The following is an 18,113-nucleotide window of genomic DNA, read 5'->3' as shown; positions in this document are numbered from 1 at the left end:
AGGTAAATGTAGGCAGGCCTGGCTGGTCGCCAGGCCTGTTTGTTTTGATTTGGTCTGGGCTGGGAGTGGATCAGAGTAGAAGCTGAAGACTCACATGCAGCATCGCTGAGACCTCCCTCTTCTTTCGAGGAGATTCTGGAAAGAGAGGAGGAGAGGAGAGGTGGAGCTGCCTGGGGTATTCTGAGGAGACATGACCAATCCCCAACCTGGATTGGCAGAGGGCAGGCCTCCCTAAATACCTGGGGTCAGCCCAGCTGGGGAGGAGTTGTCGGGTGGAAGAGCTGGAGTGATAGAGTGTGGAGGCTGTCGGGGCCTTTAAGGGAGCTCCCCAGTCTGGGGGGGGGGGGGGCCTGGGCTAGGGTGCAGTCAGGACTGCTTCCAAGAACACATGGAGAGGTCCTGGTCCAGAGGCACAAGAGAGAGCAAGAAGAGGACAGCGGGAAAGAGTACTGCTAAGAGACTCCAGGGAGGACAACTGGTCTGAAAATGCACCAAACATGCAGAATATAATAGAAGCCTATTGCAAAGTGCAGGAAAGCCAAAGGTACACTGCGTTGGTAAATCACAGTGCATCAGTGTAAAAGCAGCCTTGGGCCCCTTTTACACGGTCAGTCCGACCCAATTGGACCCTCTAAGAAGTGGCAGATGTAAACCGACTTGTGTCCTACCTCCAATCTGGCATATGCAAAGCAGACATGGACCTGCCATCGGCCCGCTCCTTTTATTGTGGCCCGTGACCGGTTACCAAGTCGCTTAAGTGGCCCTTTGCGCGTTAAAAGGTTGGGCACCTCTCAGTGGTGGCTGGTGCTCAAAATTTTTGGGGTGGTGCAAACAAACTAAAAACAAAAACATCAAACGCAGCCACTGTGCCCATCAAGCGCAGCCACTGTGCCCATCAAGCGCAGCCACTGTGCCCATCAAGCGCAGCCACTGTACCCATAAATTGCTGCCAGTGTGCCCGTCAATTGCTGCCTGTGTGCAGCATCAATTGCTGCCAGTGTGCCCATCAATTGCCACCAGTGTGCCCCATCAATTGCTGCCAATGTGCCCATCAATTGCTGCCAGTGTGCCCATCAATTGCTGCCAGTGTGCCTAATCAATTGCCGCCAGTGTGCCCATCAGTTGCCGCCAGTGTGCCCCATCAATTGCCACCAGTGTGCCCCATCCATTGCCACCAGTGTGCCTATCAATTGCTGCCAGTGTGCCCATCAATTGCCGCCAGTGTGCCCCATCCATAGCCGCCAGTGTGCCCCATCAATTGCCGCTACTGTACCCCATCAAATGCTGCCAGTGTGCCCCTTGTCCGGTACTTCCCTGTCTCTGCACTGTCCTCCACGATACGAGTCCTCCATGTCTTCTCCCGTCCTCTTCCCGTCATCTCTGCTATGATTAGATATCTGATAGGCATCCAATCACAGCGCCCGTCGCTTCAGCCAATCAGGTGACAGGGTAACCAGACCCAAGCACCTGATTGGCTAAGAGGCAGGTCAGTGTTAGAGAAGCAATTTTATTCGCTTCCCTAACACAACACTGTGTAAACAGCGAACGCACAGCATTGCGCCCACTGTTTACCAATTTGGAAGCCTATTAGAGCCGACGGCTCTAAAAAAAAACGCTGTTGTAATTCATGCAATGCATGAATCTATCTATTGGTGATAGAGTGGTGCAGGAGAGAGCTGTCTATGGACGCACCGCCACTGGCACCCCTGCTTTAAAGCATAGGTTGTGATTTCAAGTACTGAGCATCTTTTTATTGAATGGAAATGATGGAATCATCAATGGAGTCATTGGAGTGTGGTAACAATTGTCTTACTAAAAACAGTCCCACCCATCTCAGGCTGTGGGTGTGATATCCTGCATTCATTATTTTAGGTTCCTGCATTATTTTCATCTTCGATCTCACATATTACGGAGCGGCCCGGAGGGTAAATGTCACCCGGCGGTGGCATGTAGACTGCAATGGAAGACATGAAACTAGAATGAGTCACGCAGCAAATCACATATTGAAGAACATTCACAGCTCAGCCAGGGAATATCATCATAGGGTCATCGGTGAAATGTCTACGTCTATAACTTACACTGGTGAGCAAGGAAATGGAAACTGAGAAACAACAGTGGAACGCAATGTGGTTTCTGTTTGTGGGTTTACAATATACTAGGACTGCATCACTGACTATGTGTACAAGGAGTACGTAAAGGGTAGCTGGGTATGTACGGCCAAACTTTCCACTTCATACATACAGACAGACTTTTATGCAGTCTGCTATTTATTTTTAGAAAGCAACAATACCTAAATGTCTGCTATGCTTATTCACAGTCAGTTTATTTACACTATATTGTCAAAAGTATTGGGACACCTGCCTTTACAAGCATAAACTTTAGTGGCATCCCAGTCTTAGTCTGTAGGGTTCAATATTGAGTTGGTCCACCCTTTGCAGCTATAACAGATTCAACTCTTCTGAGAAGGCCGTCCACGAGGTTTAAGAGTGTCTATGTCAGGGGTCTCAAACTCAAATTACCTGAGGGCCACAAGACAAGTTTTCATATGCCATGGGGGGACGCATGCAAACTTTCAAACTTCAAAAACAACAGTACTGGTGTCAGCGAACACATTATTAACCCCCAGTACTGGTGTCAGCGAACACATTATTAACCCCCAGCACTGGTGTCAGCGAGCACATTATTAACCCCCAGCACTGGTGTCAGCGAGCGCATTATTACCACCAGCACTGGTGTAAGTCAGGGTTTGACAAATTTGCTTGGAATCTAGGAGCCAGCTAAAAAAGTTAGGAGCCAGAAAACGCACCCCGTCCCGACGAGCTTGCGCGCAGAAGCGAACACATACGTGAGCAGCGCCCGCATGTGTAAACGGTGTTCAAACCACACATGTGAGGTATCGCCGCGATTGGTAGAGTGAGAGCAATAATTCTAGCTCCTCTGTAACTTAAAACGTGCAACCTGTAGATTTTTTTAAACGTCGCCTATGAAGATTTTAAAGGGTAAAAAAGTTTGTCGGCATTCCACGAGCGGACACAATTTTGAAGCGTGACATGTTGGGTATGAATTTACTCGGCGTAACATTATCTTTCATAATATTAAAAAAAATGGGGATAACTTTACTGTTGTCTTATTTTTTAATTAAAAAAAGTGTAATTTTTTCCCAAAAAAGTGCGCTTGTAAGACCGCTGCGCAAATACGGCGTAACAGAAAGTATTGCAACGATCGCCATTTTATTCTCTAGGGTGTTAGGATAAAAAATATATATAATGTTTGGGGGTTCTAATTAGAGGGAAGAAGATGGCAGTGAAAATAGTGAAAAATTACATTAGAATTGCTGTTTAACGTGTAATGCTTAACTTGTAATACCAACGGCCACCACCATATGGCGCCAGCTCACATCTGGTGGTAATAACTTGTAATACCAACGGCTCACCACCAGATGGCGCCATCTCCCCTCACTTCCACCTTGCCTGCGGGCCATTTATAACTGGCCCGCGGGCCGGTACTTTGAGACCACTGGTCTATGTCATAGACCATCCTCCACACCACCAGCTCTCACCGCTGTCAGTCTGCAATCGTGACTGGGAAGACTACCCTGCAGTAGAGCGATCTGAAAGAGAGGCTTGAACCGCTCGTGGAAGGGACGACATCAATGGTGGTGTGGAGGACGGTCTATGTGGACATCTTTACCCCGGATGCCTGCATACTTAGATGTGCCTGTTTTAATGATCAACCATGTGAGTTTCTAAATGTTGTACCTTCAATAAATGTAACCATATTGCTACACTTAGGGCCCTTTCACATTCACATCGCTCCGTTGATCCACGCTGAGCCGGCAGATGACAGGGCGGATACTGAACACTGTGCAGGGACCGCCCTGTCAGATCTCCGCTCTCCTCTATGGGGGGATTGGATGAATATGGACTGTCTGTCCGTGTTCATCCGATCCGATCCGCAGATGATGGAAAAAATAGGATTTTCCTATGTCTGCAGAAAGGGACTATAGCGGGGACCGATGAGATCGAATGTCAGCGGATGTTCTCTTGTATACTCAGTTGTGACAATGACGCTACTCTTATATCAAGACATCACTTGTATATCAAGTCAAAATGTATTAAAAATGTTTGCTTGTCTTGCAAAATGCTCTCAAACCAAGTTACTCTCAAACCAAGGTTTTACTGTATTTACAAAAATGTGAGGGGTGTAAACCATTAGCTCAGGGTTGTGACAGGTTTACTTGAACCATTTTACTTTATTAGCAATAAGAACATTAAATCGGAGGTCCACCCGAATTCATTTTTTTTAAAAAGCCAGCAGCTACAAATTCTGCAGCTGCTGACTTTTAAAAAATAGACACCTACTTGTCCAGCTCGCCCGCGATGTCGGCAGCCGAGGCCAAACAATCGCTCGTCTCTCGGCTTTCCCTGCCGCCATCCTCGGTGAGGGAATCAGGAAGTGAAGCGTTGCGGCTTCACTGCCTGATCCTTTACTGCGCATGCGCTAGTAGCACGGCACGCCCTCACTGGTAACACTCTCTCCTGGGACCAGTGTGTTTCCCAGGAGACAGCGCGCGCGGGGGGGGGGGCTATAAGTGGCATGAAACCCATGTCCTCCCTTGATGTCTTGTCCCGCTTGGTCCAGCAGCCACTGATCAGGTTCCTGATCAGTGGCCTGCTGGTGGTCAAAATTTTAGGGGGGCGCAAAACAGAACTGGCCCCCTGCACTTGCTCTCCCCCCCAAGACAGGCTCTTGCACTACATAGTAGTTGGCAGATCTATAGGAAATTGCACAGACTGTATTGCGTATAGTCTGATGAAAAAGGGGATTGGACAGCGTATGGTCAGCTTTAGGACAATACCAACTGCTTTTATATAGGAAAGAGGAGGGATAGCCACAATATACACAACCAGCAGGAAGGGGTGTGAAGGGATGGATGGACAGGTAGGGGAGTGGATAGATGGGTGGGAGAATGGGTGGGTGGATGATGAGATGGATGGGTGGATGGATGGGATGGGTGGATGGATAGGGTGGGGTGGGTGGAATGGATGGGATGGATGAATGGGGTGGGGGGGATGGATGAATGGGGTGGGGTGGGTGGATGAATGGGGTGGGGTGGGTGGATGAATGGGGTGGAATGGATAGGATGATGAATGGGGTGGGGTGGGTGGATGAATGGGGTGGAATGGATAGGGTGATGAATGGGGTGGAATGGATAGGATGATGAATGGGGTGGGGTGGGTGGATGAATGGGGTGGAATGGATAGGATGATGAATGGGGTGGGGTGGGTGGAATGGATGGATGAATGGGGTGGGATGGGTGGATAAATGGGGTGGGATGGGTGGAATGGATGGATGGATGGGTGGGGTGGGGTGGGTGGATGAATGGGGTGGAATGGATAGGATGATGAATGGGGTGGGGTGGGTGGAATGGATGGATGAATGGGGTGGGATGGGTGGAATGGATGGATGGGTGGGGTGGGTGGATGAATGGGGTGGAATGGATAGGATGATGAATGGGGTGGGGTGGGTGGAATGGATGGATGAATGGGGTGGGATGGGTGGATGAATGGGGTGGGATGGGTGGAATGGATGGATGGGTGGGGTGGGGTGGGTGGATGAATGGGGTGGAATGGATAGGATGATGAATGGGGTGGGGTGGGTGGAATGGATGGATGAATGGGGTGGGATGGGTGGATGAATGGGTGGGGTGGGGTGGGTGGATGAATGGGGTGGAATGGATAGGATGATGAATGGGGTGGGGTGGGTGGAATGGATGGATGAATGGGGTGGGATGGGTGGATGAATGGGGTGGGATGGGTGGAATGGATGGATGGGTGGGGTGGGGTTGGTGGATGAATGGGGTGGACTATGCCTGTAAGTGGGTGCAAATACCTGTCTAAGTATCTGCACCCCCCTGAAAGGTGCCAAATGTGACACCGGAGGGGGGGGGGGGGGGTTCCGAAAAGCGGAAGTTCCATTTTTTGGATGGAACTCTACTTTTTAAACATAACAGCTGGGTATTTGCTAGCCTTGTAACCAGTCCAGTCCAACTACAATAACCCATAGTAATCAAGGAGTTTCTAAATCTTAGTTATTGGTCCATGGTTTTCTTCTTCTTTGTGACAACTTGTACGGGGTATTCATGATACCACTTCAGTACCCTACAGAAACTACATAATAAGTATTAGGTAAATTGTATGTTGTAACCGTAGCATGCTACGGTTGTCACAGTGTTAATGTAGTAAGGTACACTGTGAGAGACAGTTTTGGCAGAGTATGAGTACCTAAGGGCCCAGAACAGATAGTCAAATAGAGGTGTCTTACCAATGACAGGTAGGTTTTGCCCATAAGTAGAAGTGAGCACTCTCAGTCAGGGTACCTGTGTAACCCTCATTGGATACTCCTTTGATGAAGACATAATGGGAATGTGTGTCCAGACCTGCCTGTGCTTGCGATGAATACACAGGAGGCTGGAAAATCCCTGTATCATGTTGGGTCATTTATGAAAGGGTAGAAGTTTATGTTATGCCTTTTCATGGATGAATAAAAGTCCAAAAACGCACCTTGGCAAGTGGTCTGAGTCACTGAAGATCTTTCATTCGAGGATGATCCTTTACATACTGTGAATATATATAACACAAATATATAGTTATTTAATAGATGAAAGTTAAGGGAGAGGTAATAAAATGTTGGTTCCACACCTGTGAGAAAATATAAGAAGCACTAGCAGTGTGTATAAAAAAGGATTAATGTTTCCATGGATGAGTAGCTCCTTGTTTCTTTATGTCTTAGTTGTGCAATTTCTATTCAGCAACGATCCCCTTCAGTAAATATTTGATCTGACTTTTAATATGTGAAAAAAAATTCTGGCGGATTGTAGAACGGCCAGTGCTGAAGTTCAGATCACAGTCCTGGTGATCTAGTGATAGGAGTATGGACCAGCAGCAGACTGCTCACCATCTGTCATGCTTGATGCCCCTCTGTTACCACCCATAACCGTTGAAACTAATTTTTCAATCTTACATAAAGATCATGGCCCGGATTCTCGTAGCATTTACGCCGACGTATGTGTAGATACGCAGCGTAAGTGCACAGATGAGCCGTCGTATCTATGCGCCGGATTCTTAATACACGATACGCCTGAAATTTGGCTTCATCCGACCAACGTAAGTTTCCTACGCCGTCGGAGCCTGGGCGCATATTTACGCTGGCCGCAAGGGGCGCTTCCATTGATTTACGCGTCAAATATGCAAATGACCGAGATACGCCGATTCACGAACGTACTTGCGCCTGTCGCAGTAGTATACGCCGTTTACGTAAGGCGTACGTCCGGCGTAAAGTTATTCCACCTATAGGAGGCGCATCCCATGCAAAGGTATGGACGACGGAACAGCCGTTATATTTTACGTTGTTTACGTAGTAGTATGTGAATAGGGCTGGGCGTAGGTTACGTTAACGTCATAGGCATTGAGCCGTCGTATCTTAGGGAGTATCTTCGACGTGATTCTGAGAATGCGCGCGCATGCGCCTTTCATTCGGACCATCATTTGCATGGGGTCACGGTTCATTTAAATGGATCACGCCCACCGTCCACCTACTTTGAATTAGGCGGGCTTACGCTGAATAATTTACGTTACGCTGGCGCAACGTAGGGAGCGAGTGCTTTGTGAATACTGTTCTTGCCTCTCTATGTTACGTTGGCGTAGCGCATATGAGATGCGCTACGCCGGCAGAAAGATGCGCAGCTCTACGAGAATCCGGCCCTATGTCCATAATTTCTCATGCAAGACTAGGTTTGGCTGTGAAATATGAATATTGATCCCATGCTAGGCCACTTCTTAGTTCATATAAAATTAGATCTAAACCCATTTACTAAAATCTCATATGCTGTAACTTTTTAACATGTAAATGTAATTTCTTTTTTATTTTAAACAGCTTTTCGTACAGACAGATATGGGAGAAACAGTTGCATTGCATACCAAGTGATATAGCTCATAACAGAAGTCACATTGTGGGTGGACAGACAAGGCCCAGAAGTCATATTCCTGTAATATCAGTGATAACAGACTCTTAAAGTGGAGTTCCGGCCGAAATATGACTTTTAAGATAAAAATACCCCCAGAATACTTAGGCCTCGTGCAATGTTACAAATGTATGCTGTAAACTATGCCCAGTTTTCTATCTTTGCAGCATTGTTTTCTTACTTTGTGAAGTTTCTGCACAGCACGGCCATCTACAGTGTGGGCATCTAAAGCCAGGGCCGACTGGCCTACCGGGATACCGGGACATTTCCCGGTAGGCAGCCTGCCCTGGGGCCGCTTTGATCTGTGGCTGTGGTTGAAGTGCTCCCCTCCCGCCTCCCCCTCTTGTGCATCTCTCCCCGCTGTGCACGGAGCTGATTCTGAAATGTACTTAGGCTGTGCTGTGACAAATGTCCCGCCTCCTCCTAGACCAGCGTTTGTGATAGGCAGAACACTGCGTCTATTTCCTGCCATTTGATCAGTGTTCTGCCTATAACACATACTGGTCTAGGAGAAGGCGGGACCTTTTCTTACAGCATGGCCTAAGTACATTTCAGACTCAGCTCCGTGACACAGCAGGTAGACTGCTGTGTGTAATCCAGGTACTGACTGGTGAAGCTGTGTGGACAGGCACAGTGAGACTTATTGACGATCACAGTGAGGCACAGTGAGACTTATTGATGGTCACTGTGAGGCTTATTGATGGGCACAGTGAGGCCTTTTTGATGGGCACAGTGAGGCTTATTGATTGGCACAGTGAGGCTTATTGATTGGCACAGTGAGGCTTATTGATTGGCACAGTGAGGCTTATTATTGACGGGCACAGTGAGGCTTATTGATGGGCACAGTGAGGCTTATTGATGGGCACAGTGAGGCTTAATGATGGGCACAGTGAGGCTTATTGATGGGCACAGTGAGGCTTATTGATGGGCACAGTGAGGCTTATTGATGGGCACAGTGAGGCTTATTGATAGGCACAATGAGACTTATTATTGCAATAAAACCTGGAAGCTAGTTGATTCCTATGCAGAAGTGAGCCTGATTTTTCACTCTCCAGCTTTAGCAAATAAGCCCCTATGGATATTTTCATCTCATGCTTTTTCCTGCACTATATACCAGGAAAATACTGACTCAAACCAACGGGATGAAAAGTAAAGTTACTGAAATCCTTTCTCTTCTAAGGAGTCAGATTAACACATTGCTATGTTTGGGGTTAGATCCAATTATTTTTCAATCCACCTGAGCTAAAAGTGGAGTCATCTGTGCCAGTCTTTTTGCCTCTGTCTGTCAGGACCGTTAAGGTAAGTACTCACCGAGGCCGAGATGCCGAGGGCGGCTACCTTTGCGACTCTGTGCACCTCACCCCCTGGAGGTGGTAACAGCGAGGAGGGGCACAAAGAGGCACCGGCTACCAGCAGCGGAAGATGGTAAGACGAGAATCACTGGAGATGTGATGCGAAGACACCAGGGGAGCTGTGGTAGATATAGCAGAGATGCAGGTGCAAAAACAAAGTCCAGAAGGCTAAAAATGCCCGTTCAGGTCAGGACAACAGGAGATCCAAGAAGCAAGCCAAATGGTCAGGGGTTCCGGAAGGCAGAGAGTCCAAGTCAGTAAGCCAATGGTCAAAGGGAGTGGAGACGGCAGCAGGTCCAATAAACAATCCAGGGGTCAAGTGCAGGAGAAGGCAAAAGAGTAGTCAAGTCCAGATCCGGGTCAAACAGGTAAAGGTTCAGGTTTCTTCAAGGTGTTTCAAACAAGGTAAAGCTGACAACGAACCAGCCATTAGCAAAGGGGAAGGGGTTGGCTTAAATAGGCCGCACTGGCCACTGATTGGTCCACAGAAGTACAGGTTTCAGAACCAGGCTCCAATGGACAGCACACAGAATAGAACTGAGCAGTGGCTCAGAGACAAAGAGCCGGACCTGAAAACGAAGAAGTCCCAGGTTCGATTCTACCCAGAACCAGCTGGGGAATGTGACCGTGAAAGGTCTGTGCCCTGACACTGTCATTACATTTACGCTCTGAGGTCCTCTTTCTATGAGTGCAGGAAGTCACAAAGGCACAATGATGCGATTATGATATCAGCGACACTCCTTGACTCATACACAAGGCTTTTTTTCAGCTGGAACTTGGTGGAACTCAGTTCCACCACCTCTGAGTTCCACCACCTCTGAGTTCCACCACCTCTGGCCCTCTGCTCCCTGTTCACCACTAATTACTTGAAAACACAAAAGTCAGGCTTCTATGCCTACAAGTGACAGCTTGTTCCCCAACAGCTCCCACAGATCAGATCTCCTGAGTGGTTCCCACTAAGTGAAGGAAGGAGACAAGGGAGATGCAGGTAGACAAGGTGCAATGCAAATACCAACATCACCACTGAATGATCTCCCTGAAAGTTAGAGAGGTGGAGCCAACTACAGTATGTGGGGTGGTACTAGAGCCGGTGATCTGACGATATGGTTCCTCCTATCGATATGGTTCCAGTCTTGACTGCGCAGGTGCAATCCGAGCCGACGGAAATCGCCGAACCTGATCAGCTGTAGCAAGAGTTCCAGGGCGACGTGGGATTTGCTGTAAATTGTGGAAATTTTTAAAAGTGATAGATAGCCGCACTCCAAAGGAACTTCTTAGGTTGTCTTTATTGGTAAAATAAATAGAAATGCATCACAGGATACAGTCAAAAAATCGGAAAAAGAAGCAGCCGACGCATTTTACACTAGTTCAGTGCTTGAGCCATGACTAAGCACTAACCTAGTGTGAAACGCGTCGGCTGCTTCTTTTCCCGATTTTTTGACTGTATCCTGTGATGCATTTCTATTTATTTTACCAATAAAGACAACCTAAGAAGTTCCTTTGGAGTGCGGCTATCCATCCCTTTTGAAATTTCCACAATTTGCCTAGTGCATTGCCAGCACCCTTGGTTTCCTGAGAGGTTCATGATTGCTTGTTGGACCCACCTGGAGCAGTGACTCCCTTCCCCTGTGGGATTTGCTGTAAGTGGCCACTCGCTTCGCTCGGATGGCTCGCTGCGCTCGCTCGGCCTCCTGGCTCTTTTTTTTACATCCTCCAATCCACGGGGATGTTAAGGAATGAGCCTGGATGCCGCCCGAGGTTCGGAGATTTCCGTGAGCTATGTCTGCGCCTGTGCAGTCAAGCAGGGAACCATCTTGATAGGGTAACTAGATCAACAAGGCACCGGCTGGGTGCCTTGTCGGCTGGGTGCCTTCAGCTTAATACAGCAACAAAGATAAGACATGTGGAAGATGGTGGAGCTTTAAAGGAGTTGGGGAAAAGATGGGGGCAGAAGGGGGGTGTCGTGATTGGGTTCCTATACCTATTTTCAGTGAAAAAAAAGCCCTGCTCATACATGACCACCTTGCACCATAAAAGAGGCAAAGAAGAAGAGGGAGTTAAGCCTGCAAAATATCCGATATCAATACCAATAGTTATTGGTGGAAGGATGACATGCCATACAGTATGATGCCCTTTACTTCTATAGAAATGACTACAATACAATCTAGCATAAATACACCTATAATCCGGTTTAGGAGACAAAAACTGCACTCTGTAGTAAGGTGTGTCTGATGTTTCTTATTAAAACTCAACCTGAACTAAGCCAACTATGGCCACACTAATGAGTCAGCATTTGGCAAACACAGAAAAGAATTAATATAAAAGAAGTCTATTTATTTTAGTTATTAGTAAGACTGTTACACCCAGCCATGGCGATTCTATCAGGGTATTTACTTAGAGATAAAGATTTCCTATAAAAGCTGCAGCAAACCTCAGAAGTTTCATTCTGCCTACAACCTCTGACCACTCTCTGCAGCTGCCCAGGTGACTGTTTGCAAGGATGACCCAACTGGAGACCTCCATGGTTCTGCTCATGAAAGTCTTTGACACTTATGCCTGTGCAGAAGGCAAAAAAGAAACTTTATCCAAGGAGGAGTTGAAAAAACTGATGGAAAAAGAGTTGCCTGGATTCCTTCAGGTATGAATTTGCTAAACGTATATGATGGGTTATATGTATGCACGAGGAGTTATCCAAAGATGAGTAGATATTATAAAGAATATGTCTTCCAGACCGCAATGTATATCTGTAACCATAAAGCTTTTGTTTTTAACCACCTCAATACCGGGCCTATTCTGGCACTTCTCTCCTTTATGTAAAAATCATGGTACTTGCACAATTATTTTTCAAACGGCTTTTTTTTTTTAAAGTTTCATTAATTAAAAAAGAACAAAACAGTAAAGTTAGCCCAATTTTTTGCATAATGTGAAAGATGATGTTACGCAGAGTAAATAGATACCTAAAATGTCACTCTTTAAAATTGCACACACTCATGAAATGGCGCCAAACTTCTGTACTTAAAAATCGCCATAGGCTACGCTTCATTTCTTTTTACAGGTTACCAGTTTAGAGTTACAGAGGAGGTCTAGTGCTAGAATTGTTGCACACGCTCTAACGCACGTGGTGATACTTCACATGTGTGGTTTGAACGATGTTTACATGTGTGGGTGGGACTTACGCGTGTGTTCGCTTCAGAGCGTGAGCTACCGGGGACAGGGGCGTTTAAAAAATAATTTTTACATTTTTTTTATTTTACAAAAAAAATTATATTTTTACACCTTTAAAAAAAAAATGTAATCACTTTTATTCCTATTACAAGGAATGTAAACATCCCTTGTAATAGGAATCATTGTGACAGGTACTCTTTATGGAGAGATGTGGGGTCAATAAGACCCTACATCTCTCCTTCAGGCTTGAAAGCATATGATTGTGAAAAAAAATTCACAGATCTCATGCCAACAGCCGCGATTGCGGCTTTATTTACTTCCGAGTACCCGGGCGTGACGCCATAACGTCGCGCCCGGGCCTCCGATGGTCATAGAGATGACCGGTGACCATTCAGTCACCAGAAATCTCTATCGTCGTGAACCTGCGCCGGCCGATTTGTTCTCCGGGCCCTCGATGGCAAGGGAGAGTCCGAAGAAGCACTGGATGGGGGCGGGACCACCTATAAGAACGATCAAGCGGCGGAACTGCCGATATGATCATTCTTATGGTGCGCAGAATCAGAAAAGAAGGATATCTGAATAATGCCTGTAGCTGCAGGCATCATTCAGATATCCCCACCTCAATACCAGGACGTCATATGACGGCGTGCGGTATTGAGGTGGTTAAAGAGTAGGGAGGAGATAGAACCTCTCTCAGTTTTTTTTATTCTATCTGTGTTCCCGCAAAAGTATCACCCTCTCTGGCTTTGATGACAACTGTTTAACCACTTGACCACTGGGCACTTAAACCCCCTTCCTAAGCAGATCAATTTTCAGCTTTCGGTGCTCTCACAATTTGAATGACAATTACTCAGTCATACAACATTGTGCCCATCTGAAGTTTTTGTCCTTTTTTCCCCACAAATAGAGCTTTCTTTTGGTGGTATTTGATCACCTCTGGGTTTTTTATTTGTTGCGCTATAAAAGAAAAAACACTAAAAATTCTGTAAAAAAAAAAAAAAAAAATCTTGTTTCTGTCATATTAGCAGGTATTGTGGGGTATTGCGGAGTATTGGGGGGTTATTGCAGAGTATGGGGGGGTATTGCAGAGTATGGGGGGGTTATTGCAGAGTATGGGGGGTTATCGCAGAGTATGGGGGGGTTATCGCAGAGTATGGGGGGGTTATCGCAGAGTATGGGGGGGTTATTGCAGAGTATGGGGGTTATTGCAGAGTATTTCACAGGGAGGGATGGATGGCTGGATCTGTGACAGCATTTGTCACAGATCCAGCCACAGCAGCTGCTGCTGCCACCCGCTCTCCTCTCACACTGTACCGATCGGTACAGAGAGGAGAGGGAGGAACCGGCGTCATCATATGACGCCGGTTTGTTTAAAAGTGATCGCTCCGTCATTTGACGGAGCGATCACGTGGTAAACGGCCGCTATCAGTGGCAATTTACCGCGATCTGCAAGCAGCATCTTTGGAGCGGAGAGAGGAGCGGCGTGTATAACGCTCCTTCCCATTTAAAACAATGGGAAACCGCAGCAATATCGCCCGCAATGCGCCTCTGCATTAACCCCTGGACGCTAGCGGGGGTTAATACCGCACCGATAGCGGCCAAATCCCACGGCAAATCCGACGGTATAGCGTCGCTATTTTTAGCGGTGCTATACCGCCACCGCGCCTCCTGCCCCAGTGTTAAAGGGGCCTTAGGCTGTGGTTCCATCCAACTGTCCTGTAATTACATGAGACCAATGAATAGAAAAAAAAGTACACAATTGGGGACCAGGTAAATCATAATAAATGCTTCTGCCTTTTGGAAATGCTCACTATCGCCTTATGATCACATGATCGGAATTTCCAACAAGAAAGGTTCGATGTGAGCTTTTGGTTGGAAATTCCGACCGTGTGAAGGCCCCATCGGACATTTTCTGTCAGAATTTACGACAGCAGAGACTTGAAAACTGGTTCTCAAATTTTCCGACGGCAAAAGTTCTTCTCTCCCTCTCAAAAAGGTCTGTATACAATTCCGACTTACAAAAATCCTACATATGCTCGGAATCAATTTGACGCATGCTCAGAATCATTGAACTTAATTTTTCTCAGCTCGTAATAGTGTTGTACGTGACCGCGTTCTTGACGGTCGGAATTTCCGACAACATTTGTGTGACCGAGTGTATGCAAGACAAGTTTGAGCCAACATTCTGTCTGAAAAAAAAACACGGTTTTGTTGCCGGAATTTCCGATCACGTGTACACGGCTTTAGAGTTAAAGTACATGGCTTGTATAAATGCTTTGCTGACCCTTCTGGCATTTCCAGCTTTCAAGATATATAGCCCTTGGCTCCTGGCTATTTGCATATGTCCATATTTTAAACTGTATAGAAATGAATTACAAAGATTATATTAGTGCACAGGAAAAGGTCAATACAGTCCTAGAAGCTGGAAAACTAAGCCCCCCATGGCAGAAAAAAATATATAAACAGGACCAGCGCTTTTCTTAAAGATCCCAACGTTCAATACAGTCCATAAAGATATTTTAGGCTCTGAGCAGAAAAAAAGACTTAAAGTGGAGTTCCACCCAAAAATGGAACTTCCACTTTTTGGAATCCTCCCCCCCTGTGTCCCGTATGGAGCGGCTGCCACTGATGACAATCCAGATAAACAAAAAAAACCTTCCCTTTCTTTTTTCAGAGACGGGAATGTCTTAGTGCAGAGGCTGCCAAAAAGCTGCAGTCATTACTGTGCTATATTTTTCGAAAATCCAGTATACTCTGAGAACTGGCCATCATGGATAAAGCCTATAATAAATATTTAATTGTTAAAAATGTAGAAATGCTGAAAGATACATAATAAAAATAGTTAGCAAAATAGTGTGTAAAACACATATACATACAATTGCAAAAAAAAAAAACTCTGTTTCTGTTTAATTATGGATCCTCTTTGCTAACCAGAACAATTGAGTGCAGGGTTGCTACTTTGTTTTATGCAAATGGCCCCTTTATGGATTTTGGATTATTAATTAGTTGTGTGAGTCTGCTGCATTTTTTTTTTAGAAATGGACCACATGTGCCAAGTAAGCACATTACAGTACAGTAAAACCTTGGTTTGAGAGTAACTTGGTTTGAGAGCGTTTTGCAAGACAAGCAAATTGTTTTAATAAATTTTGACTTGATATACAAGCGATGTCTTGATATACAAGTAGCGTCACATCACAACTGAGTATAAAAGAGAAGAGAGGCGCCTCTAAGTGTAGCAATATGGTTACATTTAATGAAGGTACAACATTAGCAACTTGCATGATTGATGATTAAAACAGGCACATCTAAGTATGCAGGCATACGGGGTAAAGCTGTCCACATAGACCGTCCTCCTTACCGCCATCGATGTCATCCCTTCCACGATGCACTCCACAATCGCTCTACTGCAGGGTGGTCTTCCCAGGTACGATTGCAGACTGGCAGCACCGAGGAGGACAGTGCGGAGGACAGTCTATGTGGACAGCTTTACCCCGAATTCCTGCATACTTAGATGTGCCTCTTTTAATCATCAACCATGTATGTTGCTAAATGTTGTACCTTCATTAAATGTAACCATATTGCTACACTTAGAGACACTCTTTTATACTCTGTAGCTCCTGTTGGATTTTGCTTCTAATCCTCTTGTGGAGGCTTCCGTTTGTGGTTGGACATTTTATGCTCCATTCAAATTGTAACACCGCGTACGTGGCGTATTTTGCGGCGATTAGTTTACTTTTTTTTTTCACAAAGAATTTACATTGATGTCTATGGCCGAACGCCAATGCCGCCTGAAAAAATGGGTCCGGGACTTGTTTTCAGGCGGCAGGCGTACGGCGTTTATGAGATGTGAACCATCTCATAGACATCAATGGAAATTCTCCCCTCCAGCGGCACGGGCGTCGCGCTTCAGGCGTTTTGTCGCCTAGGTGTGAATGCAGCCTTATGGTTACACAACTTAACACATTACTATAATCTTTTTATATGGACTTTAAACTGAAGGATTTATGAATATGTGGTTGCGGAACGAATCATTTGAATTTCCATTATTTCTTATGGGGAAATTCGCTTTGATATACAAGTGCTTTGGATTGCAAGCATTCTGGAACAAATTATGCTCGCAATCCAAGGTTTTACTGTACTTATCAGGTACAAACATAATTAAAGACAAAGAAAATTAGGATAAAAAAGCTAAAAAAAAATGCTGGATGTTAAAGGGTATATGTCATCCACTAAATTACAAAATATTTTATTTATTTTTTTAGGGTGGAAAAGGAAAAGAGGATTGTGACAAGCTTATGAAGGACCTGGATGAAAATGGCGACTGTGAAGTCGATTTTAAAGAATTTGTCATCTTTATTGCTACAATAACCTGTCTGGTACACAATAAATTTCAGAAATAACTAATTAAACCAGTCACCTTTTATAAATAAAGCTTTGTAATTTACAATACAGTACATAAAGGTATCAGCTCTTTTTTTATTCCATGTTACAACATTGCACAATTAGGTTAGGTTTTATGTGGCCTGGTTGTCAGTGGTTTCCTTCTCTTCTGAGCTGAGAGCTACAAAGAGGACACTAGATGGATAAAGCCCTACATAATTTTACTTTGTAATACAGAATACAAGCATATGTTTGACCAGGTTGTAGTGGACCTTCTGACTCCTATGCCTCGTTTCCACTGAGCGGATCGGTTCGGTTCGGTACGGTACACTATTTTGGGTGTTTCCATTATGAAAGTGCGCCATAAAACCGAACCATACCGCACCATTCTGGGTCCTGCTTCAGATGTGGGGCCATAGAAAATGGAACGGTTCGGTTAGGGCGGAGCTACAATACATTCCACTGATTGGTGGACGTGCTAGGCATTTTTTCTAAACTCTGTAGGGCCCCTGACCTTTGGGGTGTGCGAGCCGTGCGGCTGCACAGGGCGCCATGGACAACAGGGGGCGCCGTGCGACACACACAGCTCACAGAATGTGAGTCACATCAGGGCCGAACCTAGATAGGGTGCAGTTCACCCAGGCGCCACAGAGGTGGCCTATGCTACCTCAGCCTGCCCTATGCCACATCAGTCTGCCCTATACCACCACAACCTGCCCTATACCACGTCAGCCTGCCCTATACCACCGCAACCTGCCCTTTACCACCCCAGCCTGCCCTATACCACCGCAATCTGCTCTATACCACCCCAGCCTGCCCTATACCACCCCAACCTGCCCTATGCCACCACAACCTTCCCTATGCCACTGCAACCTGCTCTATACTACCCCAACCTGCCCTATGCTACCGCAACCTGCCCTATGCCATCACACCCTGCTCTATACCACTCCATCCTGCCCTATGCCACCCCAGCCTGCCCTATATTACCCCAACCTGCCTTATATTACCCCAGCCATCCCAATACCACCCTATACTTTAATTTACAGGGGCCATTTGGGGGGGGGGCGCCACAGGATTATCTCGCACAGGGCGCCTGAACACCTAGGGCCGGCCCTGCCCCTGGCGGTCCGATTTGCAGTGGAAACGCTCACCAGAATAGACCGGACCATTCTAACTGTTCCAAACTGTACTGA

At 46.1% G+C, this 18,113-nt stretch overlaps 1 protein-coding gene across 1 annotated transcript; it reads left to right on the top strand.

Moving 5' to 3' along the window:
* The first annotated feature begins 11,805 nt into the window (after window positions 1-11,805).
* LOC120925045 (S100 calcium binding protein P) lies at window positions 11,806-16,994 on the top strand. Its single transcript, XM_040335939.1, has 2 exons — window positions 11,806-12,013; window positions 16,803-16,994. The coding sequence occupies exons 1-2, from the start codon at window positions 11,876-11,878 to the stop codon at window positions 16,938-16,940; spliced, it is 276 nt and encodes a 91-aa protein (XP_040191873.1). The 5' UTR covers window positions 11,806-11,875; the 3' UTR covers window positions 16,941-16,994.
* The last annotated feature ends 1,119 nt before the right edge of the window (window positions 16,995-18,113 follow it).

The sequence above is a fragment of the Rana temporaria genome, chromosome 1 (assembly GCF_905171775.1).
Source record: "Rana temporaria chromosome 1, aRanTem1.1, whole genome shotgun sequence".
Taxonomy (NCBI): domain Eukaryota; kingdom Metazoa; phylum Chordata; class Amphibia; order Anura; family Ranidae; genus Rana; species Rana temporaria.
This window is presented reverse-complemented; position numbering and strand designations above follow the sequence as displayed.